The following is a 19,107-nucleotide window of genomic DNA, read 5'->3' on the forward strand; positions in this document are numbered from 1 at the left end:
ATGTGCAGAATATGTTTTTAACAATGGATCTTCTCTTGGAGTTGTCAGCAACAGAATCCTCCACGCGTAAACATTCACACGTGCAGTTAAGACAAAATGGTCATCCGAAACAGTGCATGGTTTGGTTAGTTGAGACTTGAGAGCATTATAGGACCTGCAATTAATAATATTAATTACATTAATTAATTACCATTACCATCTAATTAACGCATTAATCACATAACCCCTTCACTACTTCGTGCTGAGAGAGAGGGGGGGGTTTCAAAAAGCAAGAAGATCATGGCAAAGAAAACCATTTTAATAGAAACAAGGAGGCAACATTAATAGGTTTGCTTTACGTTGCAATGATGCTTGGTGCTTGCTCCTTGGCTGGCCCTTGTATAGACGACGGGAGAGAAGGTGATCATGTTGAGTTGGGTAGTTTTACACAAATTAAGAAGGGCACTAAATAATTGGTTCATTTGAAGATATGAACATTCTCTTTTGGAATCCATAAATTTATCTTTAATTTTAAATTTTTATGCTGGGAATAAAAAAGATGTGGAATTCATCAAAATTAAAGAAATTTCACCAAAATAGATAGAATTTACAAAAGAATTTCACCACTTAAAGCACAACTTCTTTTAAGACTAAACACCCTTCAACATTTATAATATTTTTAATTATGTAACACTATCTTATTTATTTTAAGATCATAGCTAGTCTTGTAATAAAAGAAGACATTCTCACCGCAAAAGCAAGGAAGGAACTTCTGCCACATTGCTCGCGTATCCCTCCCCTCCCCCCTTCTCTCTCTCTCTCTCTATATACATGTGTGTGTGCGTACAAAGTCATCACATCAACAGTTTATACATATCTCTCTCTCTCTCTGTATATATGCACACAATCATCACAAAATCTAATCTTGTGTTTACATTTTTAATACGAATAGCTGAATTTAGAACTTTGAAATCAAAAGCATTATTTTCTTAGGGAAAAACGAATTATGATGAGAGGGAAAATATGATTATGATTTTAACATTAGGATTTTTTTTCCTTAAACAAAGTTATATTATGATTTTAACATCAAAATGAACTTATTTATGGGTCAGCATAATATAAGGTTTATCAGTTTGGGCCAATCAAGATCAAGACCACCTAGTTGAACAAGGGGTCCACCAATTAATTACTGCCATCACTCAGACCAAACAACACTTGGAAGAGTCCACCTATCAAATTACTCTTCTTTCTAGTTGAGCATGTGTTAATATTTATGAGAGTTGTTTGATATTTTTGATTGTCAATTGCTCTGATCAGTGATCACTGTCTAGCGTAGTCATGGGGTCTAAGGGTGTGCATTTTTTCGGTTTAACCAAACATATCGAACCGAATTGTTCGATTCGATTCAGTTTTGTAGTTTATCGGTTAGCAATTCGGTAAGTGAGTTGGCTGGGGTTCGGTTCGGTTTATTGGTTCGATTTGGTTCAGCCGATTACTTAAAAAATCGAACCGACCAAAGTATGGACGACATCGTTTTGTGTTTAGAAAGAACCCACCCTCCCCAACCCTTGCGCCTCATTGCCATTTGCCGTTCGTTTCGAAACCCTAACCCCCTTTCGAGAGACTTCCGAAGGTTCAGAAGAAGAGAGAGCAAAACCTTAACCCCATTTCGAATCTCGACCGTCGACGTTGTCGCCGTCCATCACCCTCGGTTCCTTTCCTTCGTCGCCTCCGTCGTCCGTCGCCCTCAACTAATTCTGTGTCTTCAACCTTCTTTGCGTAGATCAAAAGGTGAACGCACTTCGCTCAAAACATTCGGAGACTGAACAACGCAGGAGAAGCAAGATTAACGAGAGGCAAGCACCACGAGCCTTCTATTTTGTTGGTTGCTATGTTATTATTTGTGTACATTAAATTGGAAGGAAAATGGTTCATTGCTCAGTGTATGGTTGTGATGATATATTTAATGTATTGGCTGTCGATCTCTGCCACATGGTGTCTTTTTAGTGAAATTTCGTGAATTAACTTGAACTTCTTGGTAGTCTGCAATTTTCGTATCCAGTGCTAAATTCCTCATTAAGTAAACTCTTGGTTAAGGTTCAAGAAATAAAACCCTTTAAAGGTGTTTCATGGGCATAGTTGGATGTTGGTTTGATTTAAATCTTTTGAACAGTCTGTTGAAGGGATAGCCATGGAGATGATGGACAATTTTAATTAAGTCAGAAGTTAGTTGAAATAAAAATGTTATTGGTGAACCGTAGGTATTGGAATGTTTTAAGATTTTTGAGAAAACCATTTTCCAAATGAGTGTCATTAGAAAATTCAGTTTTAAGCACTATGTTGTCAAAAGACCAACTTAGTTGATTATATTTGTTTTTCCCCTATAAAAGACTTTGAGGAAATAAATACAGAATGCGTTGGATCATCTTTGGTTGCTAAGTTTATTGTTTTGAAATAGCTATGTACCATGTTTTAAATGTTTTTTGTTCAATACATGTAAAAGTTATATAAGCTCAGTTTTGGGTGTGTTTTCTGTTCTGTTAGTTCAGTGTCAATCTCAGTTAATTCGATTTTTGATTAATTTCGATTTGGTTCGGTTTGGTTGTTGGGTAGGTTAATCGGTTCGGTTAGACTAATCTGGAAATCGATTTGAATCGGTTCGATTATTTCGGTTAGTGTTTTTTTTGGTTTGATTCGGTTATAGGGTTAGAAACAGTTCGATTCGGTTCGGTTCGCTAAAAATCAATTGATTCGGTTTGGTTAAATCGAATGCACACCCTAATAGGTCCAGTAATTAAATTACTTCTTTTCAGGGGTTAGAGTATTTATTGAGATATTTTAGTGGTACTTTAAACCTTTTAATGAGATTTTGATGGCTGCCTAACGGACTAACACAGCTATGGAGCCCACCTATCAAATTATTTTCCTTAAATTTTATGGTTGCCAAACAAAGCTATGGATGGAGGCCACCTATGAAATTATTCTTTTCAGTTTGAATAGGTAGTAACACCAAAATCAAAATACAGCCACATTACCTAAACTAGGCTTGCACAAGTTTGATGGAACACAAATTGGTCCAACATATGCCTCATTAAGTAACTAATAAAAGCCCAATTATGCTGGAAATAAGATTTCTAACATTACGGGTTTTCCCATCATAATATTACTTTTATTCACTAAATATAGTATGTATTGAAATAATTTTAAATACATTTTAAGAATTTTGTTGAGGTTTTTTATTGCGAATAACTTGATGGCTGCTGACACCCACTTATAGGTTCTCTCATCAATTAACTCACAACTCTTAATCTTCCTGGGTGCTGAGATTTTTTTTTTTTTTTTTAAACTTTTCCTTAGATTTTCTATTGTAAACCAATTTAATGGCTTCCTAATTACACAATCACTGGGCCACATGCATTAAGATTCTTTTGACTATGGGAGACATTTTTGGACCTTTTTTTTAATTGACATAATAACGAATTTGATATTATAAATGGAGCTTGGAAGCATGAGAATCAACATCCAACTGAGAGCTGAAGAAAGCGAATATAGTACAGAGAGAAATGGAGTTGCCAAGGTTTGTGGTGTTGAAATCAGAGATGAACGGGAAATACCTGTGCTATTGTAAAAAGAATGGCGGCCAAGAGAACAGTGGGCTTTTCCAGTTCTCGGGAAAGAACGTTGTGAGCCCGTACGTGAAGTTCGAAGTGGAGTTGGCAAACAGCAGCAATGAGAAACATCCACTGGTGCACATAAAGTGCTGTTACAACAAGTATTGGGTGATCAAGCTGTTTGACGACCAGCAGTTGATTGTTGCCGGGGCCAGCAAGCCAGAGGAAAACAAATCCAAATCCTCCTGCACTTTATTCGAGCCTGTTTATGTAGATGACATGCCTAATCCCAAAAGAGTTCGATTTTTCCATGTCCAGCTCAAGAAATATGTGTGCTTATGGGGGAATGCCCCTTCCAATTACGACTCTTGCCTGAAAGTTGGTTCAGCCACTCCAGAGAAGGACAAGTCTGATGTATGCACGATCATGGATTGGCAATCGCTGTTAATATTGCCTAAACACATTGCCCTCAAGGGTGATAACGATCTTTATCTCAGCGCTCGTTGGATCGAGGGTCACCCATACCTGCAATTTGCTTGTAGTGACATTGGGGATGCGACAGTGGGGAATAAGGTCTCTACCAACGGCGATGGAAGCATCAGCATATGGTCCAATACCCACCAAAAGTTCTGGAGGCGCAGCCCCAATTGGATCTGGGCTGACTCAAATGCCCCCAGCAGCGACGACCTTGACACCCTGTTCCATGCGGTCAAGGTCGATGACAATGTCATTGCCCTCCGTAACTTGGGTAACAACAATTTCTGCAGCAGACTCACCACCGAGGGCAAGGAAAACTGTCTTAATGCCGCTGTCAACACCATTACCAGAGAGGCCAGGCTGAAGGTAGAAGAGCTGGTGATATCAAGGACCATCTATAACATGGATTTCCACCTCGCAGATGCTAATGTCCATGACGAGAAGCCCATCACAATGGCCACTGGAGAGAGCGAGAACACGAGCGAACAAACCAACAGCTTCGTTTTGAAGCTGGCTTACGTAGAGACCAGGACCAGTACTTGGAGCTCGAGTGTTTCATTGAAGCTGGGCGCCAAAACCACCATCGAAGTTAGCTGTATTCCGCTCATCGTGAATGGGAAGATTGAGATTTCGGCCGAGTTTTCTGGAGCGTACCAGTGGGGAGAAACTCAGACATGGACGAGTACAGTGGAGACTGCATACACGGCGGTTGTGCCGCCAATGACGAAGGTGAAGGTGAGGTTGCTGGCAACAAAAGGGACGTGCAGCGTTCCTTTTAGATACACTCAGCGCGACAATATTCTTACTGATGGAGAAGCTGTTATAGAGAGCATGGAGGATGGTGTTTACAGTGGCATCAATTACTTCAACTTCAAGTTTGAAACTGAACATCAACCATTGCATGGATCCAAAACAAGTGCTGCGTTTTGAGCGTTGCCTAGCTTATCTACTGAGCTCTAATAGCTGCTCTCTTCACTTGGTCTTGATTGGAAGCCTAGTTGTACGGTAATGCCACCTAAATTGTCTTTACTTTTGATTTTTTTTTTTTTTTTTTTGCGTGCTCACTCTCTGTAAATTTTTTCAGAGTCTTTGAGCATGTTTGAGAATCTGTAGACGAGTTGATGTATCATGGGTCGTGTGTTTCAATTACCTAAGAATGTTGCTGTTTATGCTGTATGGTACATATTGGAGTATCAGTCAGCTTGTGTGAAATACACTATGTTTTGTATTAAAAGTTAATGAAAGAGATATCTGGAAAAAAAAGTAAATTTCAAAGATTTTAGGAGCAAAAATAAGTCATACCAAAATCATAAAGAATTTGAGGACAATTTATTCAAAATTGATCTTTTCTTGGTGGAGCGACAACTTTTAGTCCCAAAAATTACTAAATATCCAACGGTCAATAAATTTAAGGAATTACGTCTTGAAATAAAATGTCAATTTGAGCATCAGGATTTAAATGTACCATTAGACTGGGATAGAATGAAATTGCTAATTATATAATGAACTTGACTATACATATGTGTGTATATAATGGATAACATATCTATATATACTCCAAATGTATAATGAACTAAGTAATAATATTATAATTAATGACGAGAAAATTAATTAAGCATTCATTAACATTTCACTTACATGTCTATTATACTTATCAGCTAGTGAAGTAAGTTGAAGGTGACAGACAAGGTCACAAGGACATATCGAAGACGGTGCGAATATATTAGTACATGGGAAAGTTATTGTTAAGGTTAATATGGAAATAATTTCCGATTATTTCCCATCATTATCATGTTCTATTTTCTGCTAAATTCGTTTAAATCTTTTTAGTCAAAGTTTGTTGGGTTAGTTGGTAATATTTTGAAAGGTTGGTAGGACATGATTAGTGGGATATTGGGTCCCTATTATTCTACATTTCTGTTATTGTTTACGTGTATTTAAAGGCTTATTCATCTAATAAGGAATATGATGGTTTGGTAGTCATCATTTTTCTGCCAGCCAAGTGTTTTACGGAATTCCTGATTGAATTCCTTTGCTATTTTTCTCTATTATTTTGTTACAGCTCCATCAAACTTAAAGAGCTAGCTATTTCAAGAACATTAGGCTCTCGTACGTGAATCTAATTCTATTGCCTTCAAAAATCCTTCTCTAGCTAGCTACCATTCTTCACAAATTTCACTTTGTAGTTCTCCCACTAGCTAATTAATTATTTCCACCAACCATACTGATATTGCACAGGAAGATTAAGTTTTCTTGACAATTTTTCTTGAAGCTATCTCTATTAATTAGAAGATATGCCTGTTTGCACGAGGGCCATATGTTTAATTTGTTCCAAAATCGAACTGAACTCATGAGTCACGACGGACAGCCATTACATTAATATATACCACTTAACAACACAACAACGTATATATACCTGCCTACCTGGTGCCTGGTGGTGGAAGAGAAGCTATTCATCTTAATGAGTCAAGTGAGAACCAATCCAGTGTCCCCTGTACGTTCAGAAGGGTAAGCTATTCATCTTACCTACCACTGGTACTGGTGGTGCTTCAGAGCCATCAGCTTGAATCGACATGGCCAGGAAATATATTTTGGGCCTCTGGTTCTTACCATTGGCGGCGGTGAAGGAGCGGGTGACCGGAGGCGAATGGCCGAAGAAACATGGGCGGTGACCGGAAGCGAACGGCGGTGGAGGTGTTGATGGTTGCAGGGGCGGCGACGGCTGCAATGGCGACAACAGGGGCAGTGCATTTTAGTCTTTCTGTCTTCATTCTGTAAACTTGTCTGGCTATCAAATTTTTTTCGTATAAATGTATCTATTGTGGCACAATTTTATTCGATTTAAGGTGTGAACCACCTCTGGGCTGCAATTAGAATTTTTGCTTTTCACCTCAGCCCCACCTCACCAAGTCCGAAGTCCGAAGTGGTGTCGAAAAATTTTAAATGTGATCACGTTATAAAAAATTTCAAATATTAATGACAACCTTTATAAAAAATTGAAATTTGCTGACCAATTTAAAAGAAAGATAAAAAATAATTTACCCTCTACCTAACTTTAACTCATCTTATTTATTTTAAATTTAATATAATATTTCTTAAATTTTTGTTAAAGTTGTTACATGCTACGATAATGTATTTGACAAAGCATTTAACATAATAATAATGATTAAAAATTGAAATATTATTTAGTGTGTATATATATTTTCTCCAGTCATCTTGAAAATTTTAATGTATTGCTTAAAATTGTATTATAATCCTCTATTCATCAATACCTTTTAGATACAATTTAAAATATATTCAACAGATTAGTTAAAGTTTAAATGAGTCGCGTTACACTTTTATTCCAACCTAACCCAAAACCCAATTTATAATAGCCTTTGTTGAAGTCCAAGTGTTACGAACGAGCCTTATGAGCTACCTGTGGGCCTCACACTTAAGGATGGCCCACAGGCCTCGGGCCTCACCATTATAAATGTTGTTTACAACTCAAATATTCATGTGTTATCAATTATTTAGCTTCCGTTTTCTTCTGCATTTTAATTTTTAATTTTGTATTTTGAGTGTTTATTTTAAAAATTAGTTTTTATTATTTAAAAAAATTATTTTTTAAAACAAAAAACTAAAAAATACGTTTTCTCTCAAATTTTTAAGAAAATATTTTATAATATTATTTAATAAATTTAATTATTAAATAATAAAATTAACTTTTTTTTTTGTAATAAAATTCTATTATTAAAATAAAACAATAAATTTCATATTATTTGACAACGTGTCTATACGAGTATTCCAACTTATCGAGTATTCCAACTTATCCTGTAACAGATATGAAATCTGAATTTTGAATTTATATTTGTAGGCGAAGATCTTGCCCAAATCAAAACTACTGTGGGGGATAGTCCTTCCCCAAAAGACACTGAACCACCATGACCAGTTCTTCTGGGTTGGCAATGATGCCTCCGAGCACCGTGCTAGTCAGAGGAGAGATGAGAATGATGGAGAGATTGGCGTTGAAGAGGAAAAAGGGAAAGGATCAGTGAACGACGATCAACAGGAATGGCAAACTATCGGTGGCTGTTATGGCGGTTCACGGCAGCTTGGAGAATAGAGAAGAGAGGGTGGCGAGCGCGGGTGACGACAGTGGCGGTCGATGGCCAAAAGAAGAGAAGAGAGGAGAAAGGAAAGAGAGAGAAGAGAGATGGTGGGTTTGTGCCGGCCGGGGGGGGGGGCGGCGCTGTGTGTTTTCCGCATTTTGAGTATTTTCAACTGTTTTAGCTAAAAACACCCAATTATTATTTTGATTTTTTTTTTAAAAAATATATTTTTAATATTTTAAAAAATTAAAAACTCAAAATGAATTAAAAACATAAAAAAAAAAAAACTCAACCTTAAATTTTGAGATGATGTTATTTAACCATTAAGATTGTAATTTGTATGCGCTTTTGAAGCGTTAATCACATAGTGAGAGATTTCAATTTTATTTATTTAAAAACTAAATTAATGAGGGTTTTATGTTATCCTACGTAACGTGTTGTGTTAATTATTGTGTGAAAATAAATATAATATTAAAAATAATTTCTCTTGATTCTTAATAATTGGTGTACATTCAAATCCCAACATTAAGTTGATTTTCCTAACTTAGTAAAATATCACAGTGATATTGTTTTTATATCGAATGAAGTTATTTTGCTGAAATGATGCAATTTGTACCAAATGTTTCCGGGGCATATTACGCCATCCATCGCTGTGTTTTTCTATTACATATAATACAAGAGGTACATATCATATCATATCATATATATACATTGGATTGGAGCAGAATAAGCGCAGTGTCTACAGTACCTATAAGTTAGCTACATATATGGGCTAAGATATATATTCCCTTGACAGGTATAGTTAATATCGTCCACTGAAAAGCACTTCTCCTTATAATTTCTTCTTGTTCTTCAATACGCCTTTTGCTCTCCCTGCCCACCCAAAAAACATTCACAAACTTACTGTTAAAGAGACCAAAATTACAAGCCAATTGAATTGACCCCACATAAAAACACCAAAATCATATTTCCAGTAATTAATTAATTAAAAGAGAAGGGGCTCACTTTCTTAGGAGTAAGAAAGTCGACGAACTTGTTCCTGGGCTTACCATTGGGAGAGCTTTGGCGACGATCCAACCCCCCATATTTTTTGATTTTCTCTCTTACAAACCTATCGTATATGTAGGCTGCGCCCTTAAACTGAGGGAGCACCAACCAAGCCACCAAAGCCAGCTTCATGTCATACCATATTGGCATCCTGCAACCCAAATCATCTATATTTTCAATCTCAACCCTAACCCTGTCTCCATTGATTTATCAAAATTTTCTCCAAGGATATGACAAGACTTCGAATGATATGATTTTAAATTTTTTCTTATTAAAAATGCGATGATAGATAAAAAGAGGTCTGTTTTGGGGGAATTTGGATCACCTTTCTAAGATGGGTTGGATAAGCATCTCGAGGAGAGTGAGGAAGGAGTAGAGGATCCAGTAAGCCAGCCACTGCTCGTCGTCTACTTTTGAGGGGCTCTCTATTGCTATTATAGATGCATACCTAATTACGAAAACAAATTAATTAATTAACCCACAATTCAGATCAGATCACACACACATACACATGCACTATATATATATATTATACATATATGTATATAAAATCAATACAGATGAACTCAAAACGTACGAATTAGCTTAATAAATTCACTCAAGCGTACTACTGCCATGAAAAAGAAAGAATTATATATATATATATATATATAATAGATCACTTACAAGGGATACAACAGCATCATCACTGGCCTGCATGCCGTGGCGGCGGCAACAAGAACAAGAAACATAAATCTTTTTTCATTGAAAAGAAATGGAATATATATATATATATATATATAGAGAGAGAGAGAGAGAGAGAGAGAGAGAGAGAGAGAGAGATGAGGCGAAATTAATTAAATTAATTACCCAGCAAGGGAATGAACGTAGGTGAGTAATGTCCAACGGTCCATTTTTGGCGGAGCTCGAAATGAAATTTTAGCTGCTAGCTGATTAAACGAATCTGCAACAGTGAAGAAGAAGAAGAAGAAGAAGAAGACAGCAAACAGTGACAGGGGCTTTGCTTTGATAAGAGGAGAAGCAGAGTTTCGATCGGATCTTGTAAGGAAGGAAGACAAAAAGTTCCGAGAGATAATGATGGACCGAGCGAGTGTGAGAGGGTCCTCATATAATCATAGAAGGCGGAAGAGGGGGGACACGTGGCGGCTTCGGCGTGGAATTGGATCCTGGCTTTATCAATGTGGACATCCCATCGAGCTTCGCTTTAGCAAATTGCCACCGCCCAAATCTTTATTTTAATCACCAATCGGCTCCCAATCCTGCTTCATTTATTTACATTAATTAATTAAAGATCATGTTATCATACAAGTTAAGGATAAGGACACCTCACCTCCTCTTTCAAATATTTCATGTTGTCTAAATTAATTATATCTTATCTTATAATGTACAATAAATTTATAAATATAATTTAATATTTTTAATTAACGTTATCACAATTAAGTAAGTCACCGTATGTAGTTGATCCCGGACATGTATGTTAACATAATAAAATCCGGTAAGCATAAGGTTTCATCGTTACAAACACAAGCCACGTGTTGCTGTCTATGAAGTACGAGGTCGGTGATACGTGTCCTTCTCAGCGCTGCCCGCGTGGATCTGTGGTATTAGTAGGCTCAGAGTCCTCCTCCCTTCCCCTAGGCCCTAGGCCTAGTCCCTAGATCAACCCCCGCGCCCACCCCCCACCCCCCGGTTTCCCACCTCTACACTTGACTTTTGACAGCACTTGGATTTTCAAAAATAATAAAATAATTTTGTTATTTCTTTCCAGACTTGATATGGAACATCCCTGCTTTTAGTTAGTATGACCCATTACAGTGTGGTTTTTGTGCCTAAATTTTATAGAACAAGGCCTTTTGTGGGCCGACCAGCCAAGCCCTTAAACAGTCTGGGCCATTAAGGTTGGATAATACTTTTTTATGTTTCCCCAAATTGGATTGGTGTGTTTAAGACCAAATTTACATTAAGAAATATTAATATTATGTTATTTTAAATTCTACACTTTCTCAACCAAACACACTTCTACTACTCTACTCTAACGTGGAAAAAGGGAAGCCATGCATTGGTAACTCATAACTCAAATATGAACAAAATTTATCATAATATAATATTCAACCTTCAGAAATATGTTTCAAAAAGATCAACAACACGTAAAATATTTTACTTTGAATAGATTATTATAAAACTGATACAATCGGTTAACTGAAACGAAGAAGTAAAAGTATTTTAAGATTTAATTACGTTTTCCAATTTTCAATGCAGGAGATGTGCAAGATGCGGCCAAGAAGAGTAAATATATAATAATTATAAACAAAGGGGCTGGGCTGGGCTAGCCTAGCAGTCATGGCTGCTGCTATAAGGCTATTTATTGGCCCCTGCTTAGTGCGTGCTTGCTTGCCCTTCCTTCCGCCTTTGACACTATTTTTATTGGATCAAAATTAATTTCAATAACTCAACTGCCGGCCATAAGATTGTAACACTAACACACGGGTGTTATCCGGAACTGATGAGGTGGTACGGTACCTGCTCAATATCTGTTTCCTTGAGAACAACAAATGAGATAACAAAAAATAGAAAAAATTTGTTGCCCACTATTCTAATCCAAACAATAAATAAATGAAAGTAGCTAGATATGGTTAGATGGAAACCTAATAATTAATAAATTTTAATGAGTATGGAGTCTCAAGTTTACATTTTGTGAGTGTATATTTTATTTTATTTTTTTGCATCTCCCATTATCTCTTATCATAGAAGAAGTGTGAAGATGAAGGGTTAATAATAATATTTTAACAAAAGCCTAGCAAAATATTATAACATTTATAGACCCATGAATAATACTTAAATATTATCTAGCTAGCCCTACAAATTTCATTAGATTGTTGACTACATTATGTCTAACTTAATAAATGGGTAACCAGTTAGCCATGTTCAAATAGTATAATTGATTTTCATTAATCATTCAATGTTACCTTTTCATTGAGAGAAAAAATAAATGAAGGCATATAAATTATTAAATATGAGCTCCACCAACAATCATAAGAATTTGACCAAACTCCCATGAATTTAAAAGGTAATGAAACCAAATATACTTGCGATCGATATGAGGACGGGACATGCATATTTGGCTTTTTGGCTTTGGCTTAATTACAAGGTGTTGAATAAAAGCACTCCTCTTACGTAACATTCAGTAGCAGTACCTATAAATATATATCTCCCAGTTTTGGACAATTCTCCGGTCTATATTCATCCCTTTTTTATAGCAACAACAAATAAGACATGGCACAGTACGTAGTAAGCAAATAGCCAAATTAATTCGCATGCTATAACAATAACTAGATATATATATCTCGATTATCTATAATTAAAATCCAGAAAAGACCATGCAAATCGGCTTCACCGCTCATATAATTTCTCTCATCTACTTTTGCGTGTAACCCAATGATGGACATTGGAGGCTCGCCCGTTTTCTCCCCCACCCAAAGAAGTGGTTGAGCTGCAGAATCCCATCTTCTCCTCCAATTACCTGTTTTGAACGCAGACTACTTTCTCTTTTCTTCCGCTCTCTACATTTGAAAACCTTAATTAATTGGGTTTTCCCCTTCCTTTCCACCCAGTTGTTGGACCTACTCACAATTTAGTTTTCTTCCCTCAGAACGAAGTAACATTAGCTAAGAAGCTACGGAAACCAGCTTTCTTTCTTTCTTTCTTGACACTTCATAAAAACTGTTTTTACTTTTCTTCTCCTTCTCCCACTCTAAATGAATGACATCCTAGCAATGAAATCAATGGCTTCAGCCAAGACTGTAAGTTTTGCCTATCCGGAGGACTTGCTCAAGGCCGAGAATATGAATGCTGGAACAGCCGTGCAGGGTTTGAAGGTGGGTTTTTGTGGGTTGAGCAATCCTGCAGGAAAGGCTAGGCTGAGCTTGGTGGTGAAAGCGAATGCCGGAAACCATAAGAGTGTGGACATGATCAATGGGAGGAAGGTTAATGGGATTGCTCCTGGCCGGGCTCCACATTTGGGCACTAATCAAAGAAGCGTCAATGAGGCTGCCCAGGCTTGGCTCCATGGCAGATTTGTCGAGGATCGGTTTGTTTACAGGCAGACATTTGTTATCAGGTCTTATGAAATCGGTCCAGAGAAAACTGCTACCATGGAAACTCTGATGAATCTTCTTCAGGTTGGTTTTCTTCTCTTCTTTTATCTATCTAGCACCCAAACTTTTCACATTTGTATGAAAGGGATTGCGATGTTCTTTTTTGTACCCTATATTAACCATACCCATAGTTATCTGGATTTTGTCTCAAATGTAAACAAATTGGTAAAATACCAGGTACAAGGGACCTCATGCAATCTACGCATGCCTCAACTAATGGTTTTACCACATTAACATATTATGTCATTTATCACATTATATAAATATAAAAATATGATCAAATAGCAATGCCATGTTGCAAAAGACAATCCAGAATAACCAATTCGTTTTATGAAAATATAATAAGGAATTAACGTTGTATCAACCACTGGCAATCCATGCAGGAGAGAATCTCTTTTCCATGACAGGGATACTAGATTTCATTCTTCTTTCTCATCCCACTTTGTTGTGGTCCGTAGCTTCCTCAATCAGCCATTTGTTCCCTGAATGGTAGATAAAAATGAACTAATTTTTTGAGGTGCTTACTGAACAAAGCTAAGCTGAAATTGGTACCTGTGGAATGAATGCAGGAAACAGCTCTGAATCATGTAACGAGTTCTGGTCTTGCCGGGAATGGCTTTGGTGCAACAAGAGAAATGAGCATCAGGAAACTCATATGGGTAGTCACACGCATACATGTTCAAGTCGAAAAGTACAGCTCCTGGTACATGCATAATTCTCCCACTCTCCTTCCCAGTCCAACTTCCCTTCTTTACACAGAGATCCAAGATGTCAGGAATTTCTCTTGCCCACAAAAGCTTGGGAAGTTACCTTTTCTGTGGCAGCGACCCACAAAGCTCTATGAAAACTTGCCCATAATTTCAGTCTCTCTGCAGCCGAGATGGCAGCAACATGCCATTAAGTTATCTGAAAAAATCCCACATAAACCAAAATTTTTAATCGTGCAATTCTTGCCATATGTTAGGAATATATGCTATCAAGGTCCACTGTTTTCAAATTCACTGATTCACACACAGTGTCTGAGACCTATATACATCAAACTGTAACTCCATAAAAAAAAGAACTTAGAATTTTCAAAAAGTGTTTGTCGAAAGCAATACTTGCCAACAATTACCTAATAGAGAGCAGAATGTGAGCCACCAGAAATTACATCGAAACACATTTCAGCCCCTTTTTTTATGGCGTGGCTTCAACATCATGGAATGATATGAATTGAATGAAATGTGAACAGGGGAGATGTGGTTGAGATTGACACCTGGGTTGATGCAGCAGGAAAAAATGGAATGCGTAGGGACTGGATAATTAGGGACTACAACACCCAAAGAATCATCACAAGAGCAACCAGGTGCCTGATCTCCAAGCTACACAATTAATCCGGTACTCAAAACTTAAAATTGCTCTAAAAAAAAAGGAAAAACTAAACTTTTCACCGTCTATGCTGCAGCACTTGGGTGATCATGAACAGAGAAACAAGAAGGTTGTCCAAGATCCCAGACGAAGTCAGAAAAGAGGTCCAGCCCTTCTACCTCGACAGAATTGCAATCTCTACCGAGGATGTTGACAGCGAAAAGATCGAGAAACTCACCGATGGAACCGCGGACCGTGTTCGATCAGGCTTAGCCGTAAGTACCCATCTGCCTCATTTTATCAAACTTTCGGCATGCACATTTCCTAGTTTCACCAACTCCTCCTCTCCGCCAAAAATCAGCCCAGATGGAACGACATGGACGCCAACCAGCACGTAAACAACGTAAAATACATCGGATGGATCTTAGAGGTAAATCACGAAATCTCATGAGACCAGCTATAAAAACAATGGAGGGGTCAAAGTACGAACCTTTTAGGCTTAATTTTTGTACCTGCAGAGCGTGCCGATTGACGTGCTGGAAGACTATAATCTTACAAGCATGACGCTAGAGTATCGACGCGAATGCCGGCAATCTAATGTGCTGGAATCCTTGACGACCACGAAACCGAAATCAGCCGAAGAATCATCAGGAAGTTGCAGAGATGGCGACAGAGGAGACCTGGAAAGCACGCATTTGCTTCGAATGCAAGCCGACAAGGCGGAGATCGTGCGAGCGAGGTCGGTGTGGGAGCCCAAACCGAATTACATGATTTAATCTCAGTTATCTCTAAATTTGTTGGCGTTGATTTGTGCTTTTTTTTTTTTTTTTTTGGTTTTACCGTGGTAGTGTATGTAACATTGATTTCATTTGATTTGATTTTCTCTCTTATGATTCTGCAATGCGTTTCCAAGAGTTCAGTTCAGTCCTCCTTTTTGTTTTGCTTAGAGATTTTTTATTTTGATTTTGAGCTTAGAGTTTTCAAGTTTTTTAAATAATTTGAAAGAAAGTTTGCTTTTGCTTCCATTAAAACATTAAGATTATGTGTCAAATAAGGGTAAAAAAAAAAAGGACATTTTCTTCATCAGCTCCATTCTAGTAAAAAAAAAAAAAACGAAACAAACAAACAAACATACATCAGCCTCAATCATCTCAAGAAATTTACAGATTGTTGTTCACTCAGAGCATATTATTGTGTGTGACCCACCCACCCTCCTTTTATTAGGCTCTGTATGGAACATGATTTAGCAGTGGAATCAGTGGAAGAGCAATGCATGTATAGTAAGAGTCCCGTGATTAAGTGTTCATGTTTTACACATTGATTATTGTAGATATATTTTCGTATTTTTAATTAATTTGTTTAAGATTTTTAATACTAGATGCATTCTAAGCATATCTGGTCATAAGAAAAGACGATATAAATTAATTTTTTTTATTAAAAATTAATCCCTTTTAATGAATAGGTAGAGTTTCATTAAGTCATACAGATATTCAAAGAAAAGGTGTTGCGGAATTTCTCTTTGAGAAAAATAATATTTATTTAAAAATAAATTTACATTTGTATTCACTGTTGGATCCGTGGGATTAATGTTAATTTTGAGTCAATAACGATAGTATGTTGATTTATTTCTCTCAGTCGTATGACAACGTTTTATAAATTATCATTATTTTTCAAAAATTATAAATACTTTTACAAAAGTTAAAAATTTTCCCATACTAAAATGCCACTTTGGTCTTTTGACAATCTCAGTTTTCTTTTTTTTTTTTTTCTTCTTGTTCTTGGAAAAAGGTTATAATTTTCTAGCCACAGCCTACAGTTGTTTGGCAAGAGGGAAAATGATTCTCAATTGTGTTTTCTTTCTTTCTCATTTCTCATGAATGAACAAGAGATGATTTTGAAAGGGAAAATTATTCTCAATTGTGTTTTATTTCTTTCTCATTTCTTATAAATGAACCAGAGATGATTTTGAATGAGGACCGCACCGAGTCCCGTTGATTCTTGATTAGGCTATCTTCAACAAGTTGCTAAACGGATCGCCATTGTCAAAAAATTAGGGAACTAACTTTAAAATCACACTCCTTCATCCCTCGTCATCGCCAAATTGATTTGTCAAATTTATGACAAAACTGAAATGGATCACAAATTATGGCAATCGAAATCTTCAAGGACAATATCGCCATCTCTCCCACCACAACAACCATCAAAGTGGGAAGAAGCTAGCCTGACGCGTGAAGGGTGAATTGATCGGAGAAGATGAATTGCAAGCAAATGCAAAAGTAAAATCAATCAGCAAAGGCAGACGAGTTGCAAACACCAGATCTAGGGGAGGCAGTGACCTGCAAAGGTAGCAGCCGCGACGAGTAGCACCAATAGCAATGGCGGTGACAACATCTTCTGCAGGGACAACAAGGAGTAGATAAGCCTAGTTTGTGATTTTTTTGTATTTATTTTAGTATTGAATTAGTAATATTGTGTATTTACGTATTTAATTATTAATTTTATTTATGTATCTAATTATTAATTTATTTATTTAATTATTTTGTGTATTTGATTATTGATTATGTGTATGTTAAAATAAATAAAATTAAAATTTATTAATAAATAAATAAAATAAAAATTAGGAATTATAATTGTAGCATACACAATTTGTTGGAGGGATAATGCTACGTGAACAAAAACTAGAACAATTTGGTGGACAACTCTTATTTCTCAGGGTTAAGTTATGTACCGAGAAAGAAAAAAAAAAAAAATTATGTATATTTTGGACCCCAGTATAATAACATGCTCTATAAGAGAAAAATGGGGTGTTACAGTTGACCGTTAGCATCCCATCGCTGTTTGCGTAGGTGGGTTGATCATTATGGCCTAGGGGTAGCTCAAGCAATGTGGGGCTACCAGATTGGTGAAAAATTCGGCCAAAAACAACTATAAATAGTTGAGTTGGCTGAGGGTTTCTTGATAGCATGCATATTTATGCTATATTTTGGCATTTCACCTCAGTCTTATTACGCTATTTGAAGTAATTTTTGCTGATCTTTCATGGTTTCTATTTTATTATACTTCAAATCATCCTTACATTATTTTCTATCTTACTTCTATGGATCCAAGCTTGCTTAGCTTTAGGGAATATTGGATGGGCTAGAGAAACAGCTAGAAAAGTCTTGAAGTGGCTCATTTCGGACTTCATGAGGGTAGGCCAGCCTTGGGCAATTGTGGGACTCATCTAAAAGAGCTTGGGCTCACTTTCAAGGAGCTGATTTGGGCTGCTCGATTTTGCTGTTTTGGGCTCTCTTTTGTTTCTTTTCTTTTCTATTGGGTTAGGCCCAACCCTAGCCTTCCTAGCTCTTCCTTTCTTAGCCATGTATTTAAGGCTTTTTAGCACTTATTTTCTAGGGGGAATGAGGAGAAAAAGAGAGGAGATTTTGGCCATTTTCTGGTTGTTAACATTTTCTGTTTTCTCTATTTTGTCTTCATTTTTTGTCTTCCTTGCTGTAATGGAAGGCTAAAGCTATTGTAACTGGTGGTGTATCTTGAACCCGTGTGGAATCGGAGTCCCGGATGAGCTGCAAAAACTGGTTTGTTTGTTTTAATCTTACTCATTTCCATTTGGTTTGGTTTGAGCAGACTTTCGAGTGCATGGAGTTCATGGTAGGTTTGTGTGAATTTGCATGGATTCATTTTCTGTTAAATGCTTAAGAGAACAAAGTGTGTTGTAGCCGGTTGGTATAACATCTCGGAAATGAATATAATGTGCTTGAATGGTTGTTTTTGCATAGCTCCGGATGGGTTGAATAGAGAGTGAATGGTTGCATTTTGTTTATAAGAGATTTCTGTATTCATTTTGTTGTTCCAATCATTCTAATCCTTGGACGGTTGTTGGGGATGCTTTAAGTTTGATGTCCGGAGATTAAAACATCTAACAAACCAAGATTTATAGGTTGGACGAGGAAGATTTCACATAGGGGACAAATACACAGCTGGTTGCATTCTATTTACTGATTTTCATCTATCCTTGTGTTTTCTATTTTGTTACTTAGTTTTCTGTCAAACCCCCTCTAAACAAACTGTTATTTATATTGGTTCTTCTTGTCGGTAGAAGAAGGTGAGGCTCCTTGTGAGAGGCGACCTAGGGTGCACTTTGCTGCAAACTAGAGAAGAGAAGAGATATATAGAGATACTAATTCTGGAGTGGTTCGACAACCGCTGGCTATTTCTTCATTTGATTTTAGGTTTTTAGATCGATGGTTTTGGGAAGAATTGAGAGAAATGAATAGAGGGTTTTTGTTCCTTAAGTTGCAATGATGATTTTTGAAAATTTTTGAGCATTTTGGTGTAGATTTTAGTGAGTTCTTGGGTTTGGCCAGAAAATCGTGTTTGTTGGAGTCGAGATTAAATCGGCCA

General features: G+C 36.8%; 3 protein-coding genes and 1 long non-coding RNA gene across 7 annotated transcripts; 2 read left to right on the plus strand and 2 right to left on the minus strand.

Moving 5' to 3' along the window:
• The first annotated feature begins 3,542 nt into the window (after positions 1-3,542).
• Positions 3,543-4,997, plus strand: LOC127794271 (uncharacterized). Its single transcript, XM_052325246.1, has one exon. The coding sequence runs from the start codon at positions 3,543-3,545 to the stop codon at positions 4,995-4,997; it is 1,455 nt and encodes a 484-aa protein (XP_052181206.1).
• A 3,783-nt stretch (positions 4,998-8,780) lies between these two features.
• LOC127795257 (HVA22-like protein e) lies at positions 8,781-10,296 on the minus strand. Of its 3 annotated transcripts, none has more exons than XM_052326827.1 (5): positions 10,055-10,293; positions 9,872-9,898; positions 9,531-9,653; positions 9,208-9,356; positions 8,781-9,031 (listed from the first exon to the last, which is right to left on the minus strand). In XM_052326827.1, the coding sequence occupies exons 1-5, from the start codon at positions 10,096-10,098 to the stop codon at positions 8,991-8,993; spliced, it is 384 nt and encodes a 127-aa protein (XP_052182787.1). In that variant the 5' UTR covers positions 10,099-10,293; the 3' UTR covers positions 8,781-8,990. The 3 variants fall into 3 exon arrangements, with proteins under 3 accessions (XP_052182787.1, XP_052182786.1, XP_052182788.1); XM_052326826.1 differs by having other exon boundaries at positions 9,164-9,356; positions 10,055-10,292; XM_052326828.1 differs by lacking the exon at positions 9,872-9,898 and having other exon boundaries at positions 9,164-9,356; positions 10,055-10,296.
• A 2,481-nt stretch (positions 10,297-12,777) lies between these two features.
• On the plus strand, positions 12,778-15,482 carry LOC127794144 (palmitoyl-acyl carrier protein thioesterase, chloroplastic-like). Its single transcript, XM_052325062.1, has 6 exons — positions 12,778-13,383; positions 13,929-14,062; positions 14,591-14,704; positions 14,804-14,981; positions 15,068-15,136; positions 15,225-15,482. The coding sequence occupies exons 1-6, from the start codon at positions 12,961-12,963 to the stop codon at positions 15,480-15,482; spliced, it is 1,176 nt and encodes a 391-aa protein (XP_052181022.1). The 5' UTR covers positions 12,778-12,960.
• On the minus strand, positions 13,378-15,332 carry LOC127794145 (uncharacterized). 2 transcript variants are annotated; one of them, XR_008021548.1, is made up of 5 exons: positions 15,219-15,332; positions 14,945-15,129; positions 14,474-14,720; positions 13,912-14,265; positions 13,378-13,841 (listed from the first exon to the last, which is right to left on the minus strand). It is a non-coding gene; the product is annotated as an uncharacterized LOC127794145 (long non-coding RNA). The 2 variants fall into 2 exon arrangements; XR_008021547.1 differs by lacking the exon at positions 15,219-15,332 and having other exon boundaries at positions 14,945-15,212.
• Positions 15,483-19,107: the final 3,625 nt, after the last annotated feature.

Source organism: Diospyros lotus, chromosome 2, assembly GCF_014633365.1.
Source record: "Diospyros lotus cultivar Yz01 chromosome 2, ASM1463336v1, whole genome shotgun sequence".
Lineage (NCBI taxonomy): Eukaryota > Viridiplantae > Streptophyta > Magnoliopsida > Ericales > Ebenaceae > Diospyros > Diospyros lotus.

Excerpts from the sequence above, each read along its gene's own strand:
- LOC127794271 (XM_052325246.1), top strand. The coding sequence starts at position 3,543 with ATGGAGTTGCCAAGGTTTGTGGTGTTGAAATCAGAGATGAACGGGAAA.
- LOC127795257 (XM_052326826.1), bottom strand. The coding sequence starts at position 10,098 with ATGGACCGTTGGACATTACTCACCTACGTTCATTCCCTTGCTGG. Across the intron at positions 9,654-9,871 it reads ATGATGCTGTTGTATCCCTT|GTATGCATCTATAATAGCAA; the intron begins GTAAGTGATCTA and ends TTTCGTAATTAG. Across the intron at positions 9,357-9,530 it reads ATCCAACCCATCTTAGAAAG|GATGCCAATATGGTATGACA; the intron begins GTGATCCAAATT and ends TTTGGGTTGCAG.
- LOC127794144 (XM_052325062.1), top strand. The coding sequence starts at position 12,961 with ATGAATGACATCCTAGCAATGAAATCAATGGCTTCAGCCAAGACTGTA. Across the intron at positions 13,384-13,928 it reads CTCTGATGAATCTTCTTCAG|GAAACAGCTCTGAATCATGT; the intron begins GTTGGTTTTCTT and ends GAATGAATGCAG. Across the intron at positions 14,982-15,067 it reads GTGTTCGATCAGGCTTAGCC|CCCAGATGGAACGACATGGA; the intron begins GTAAGTACCCAT and ends GCCAAAAATCAG.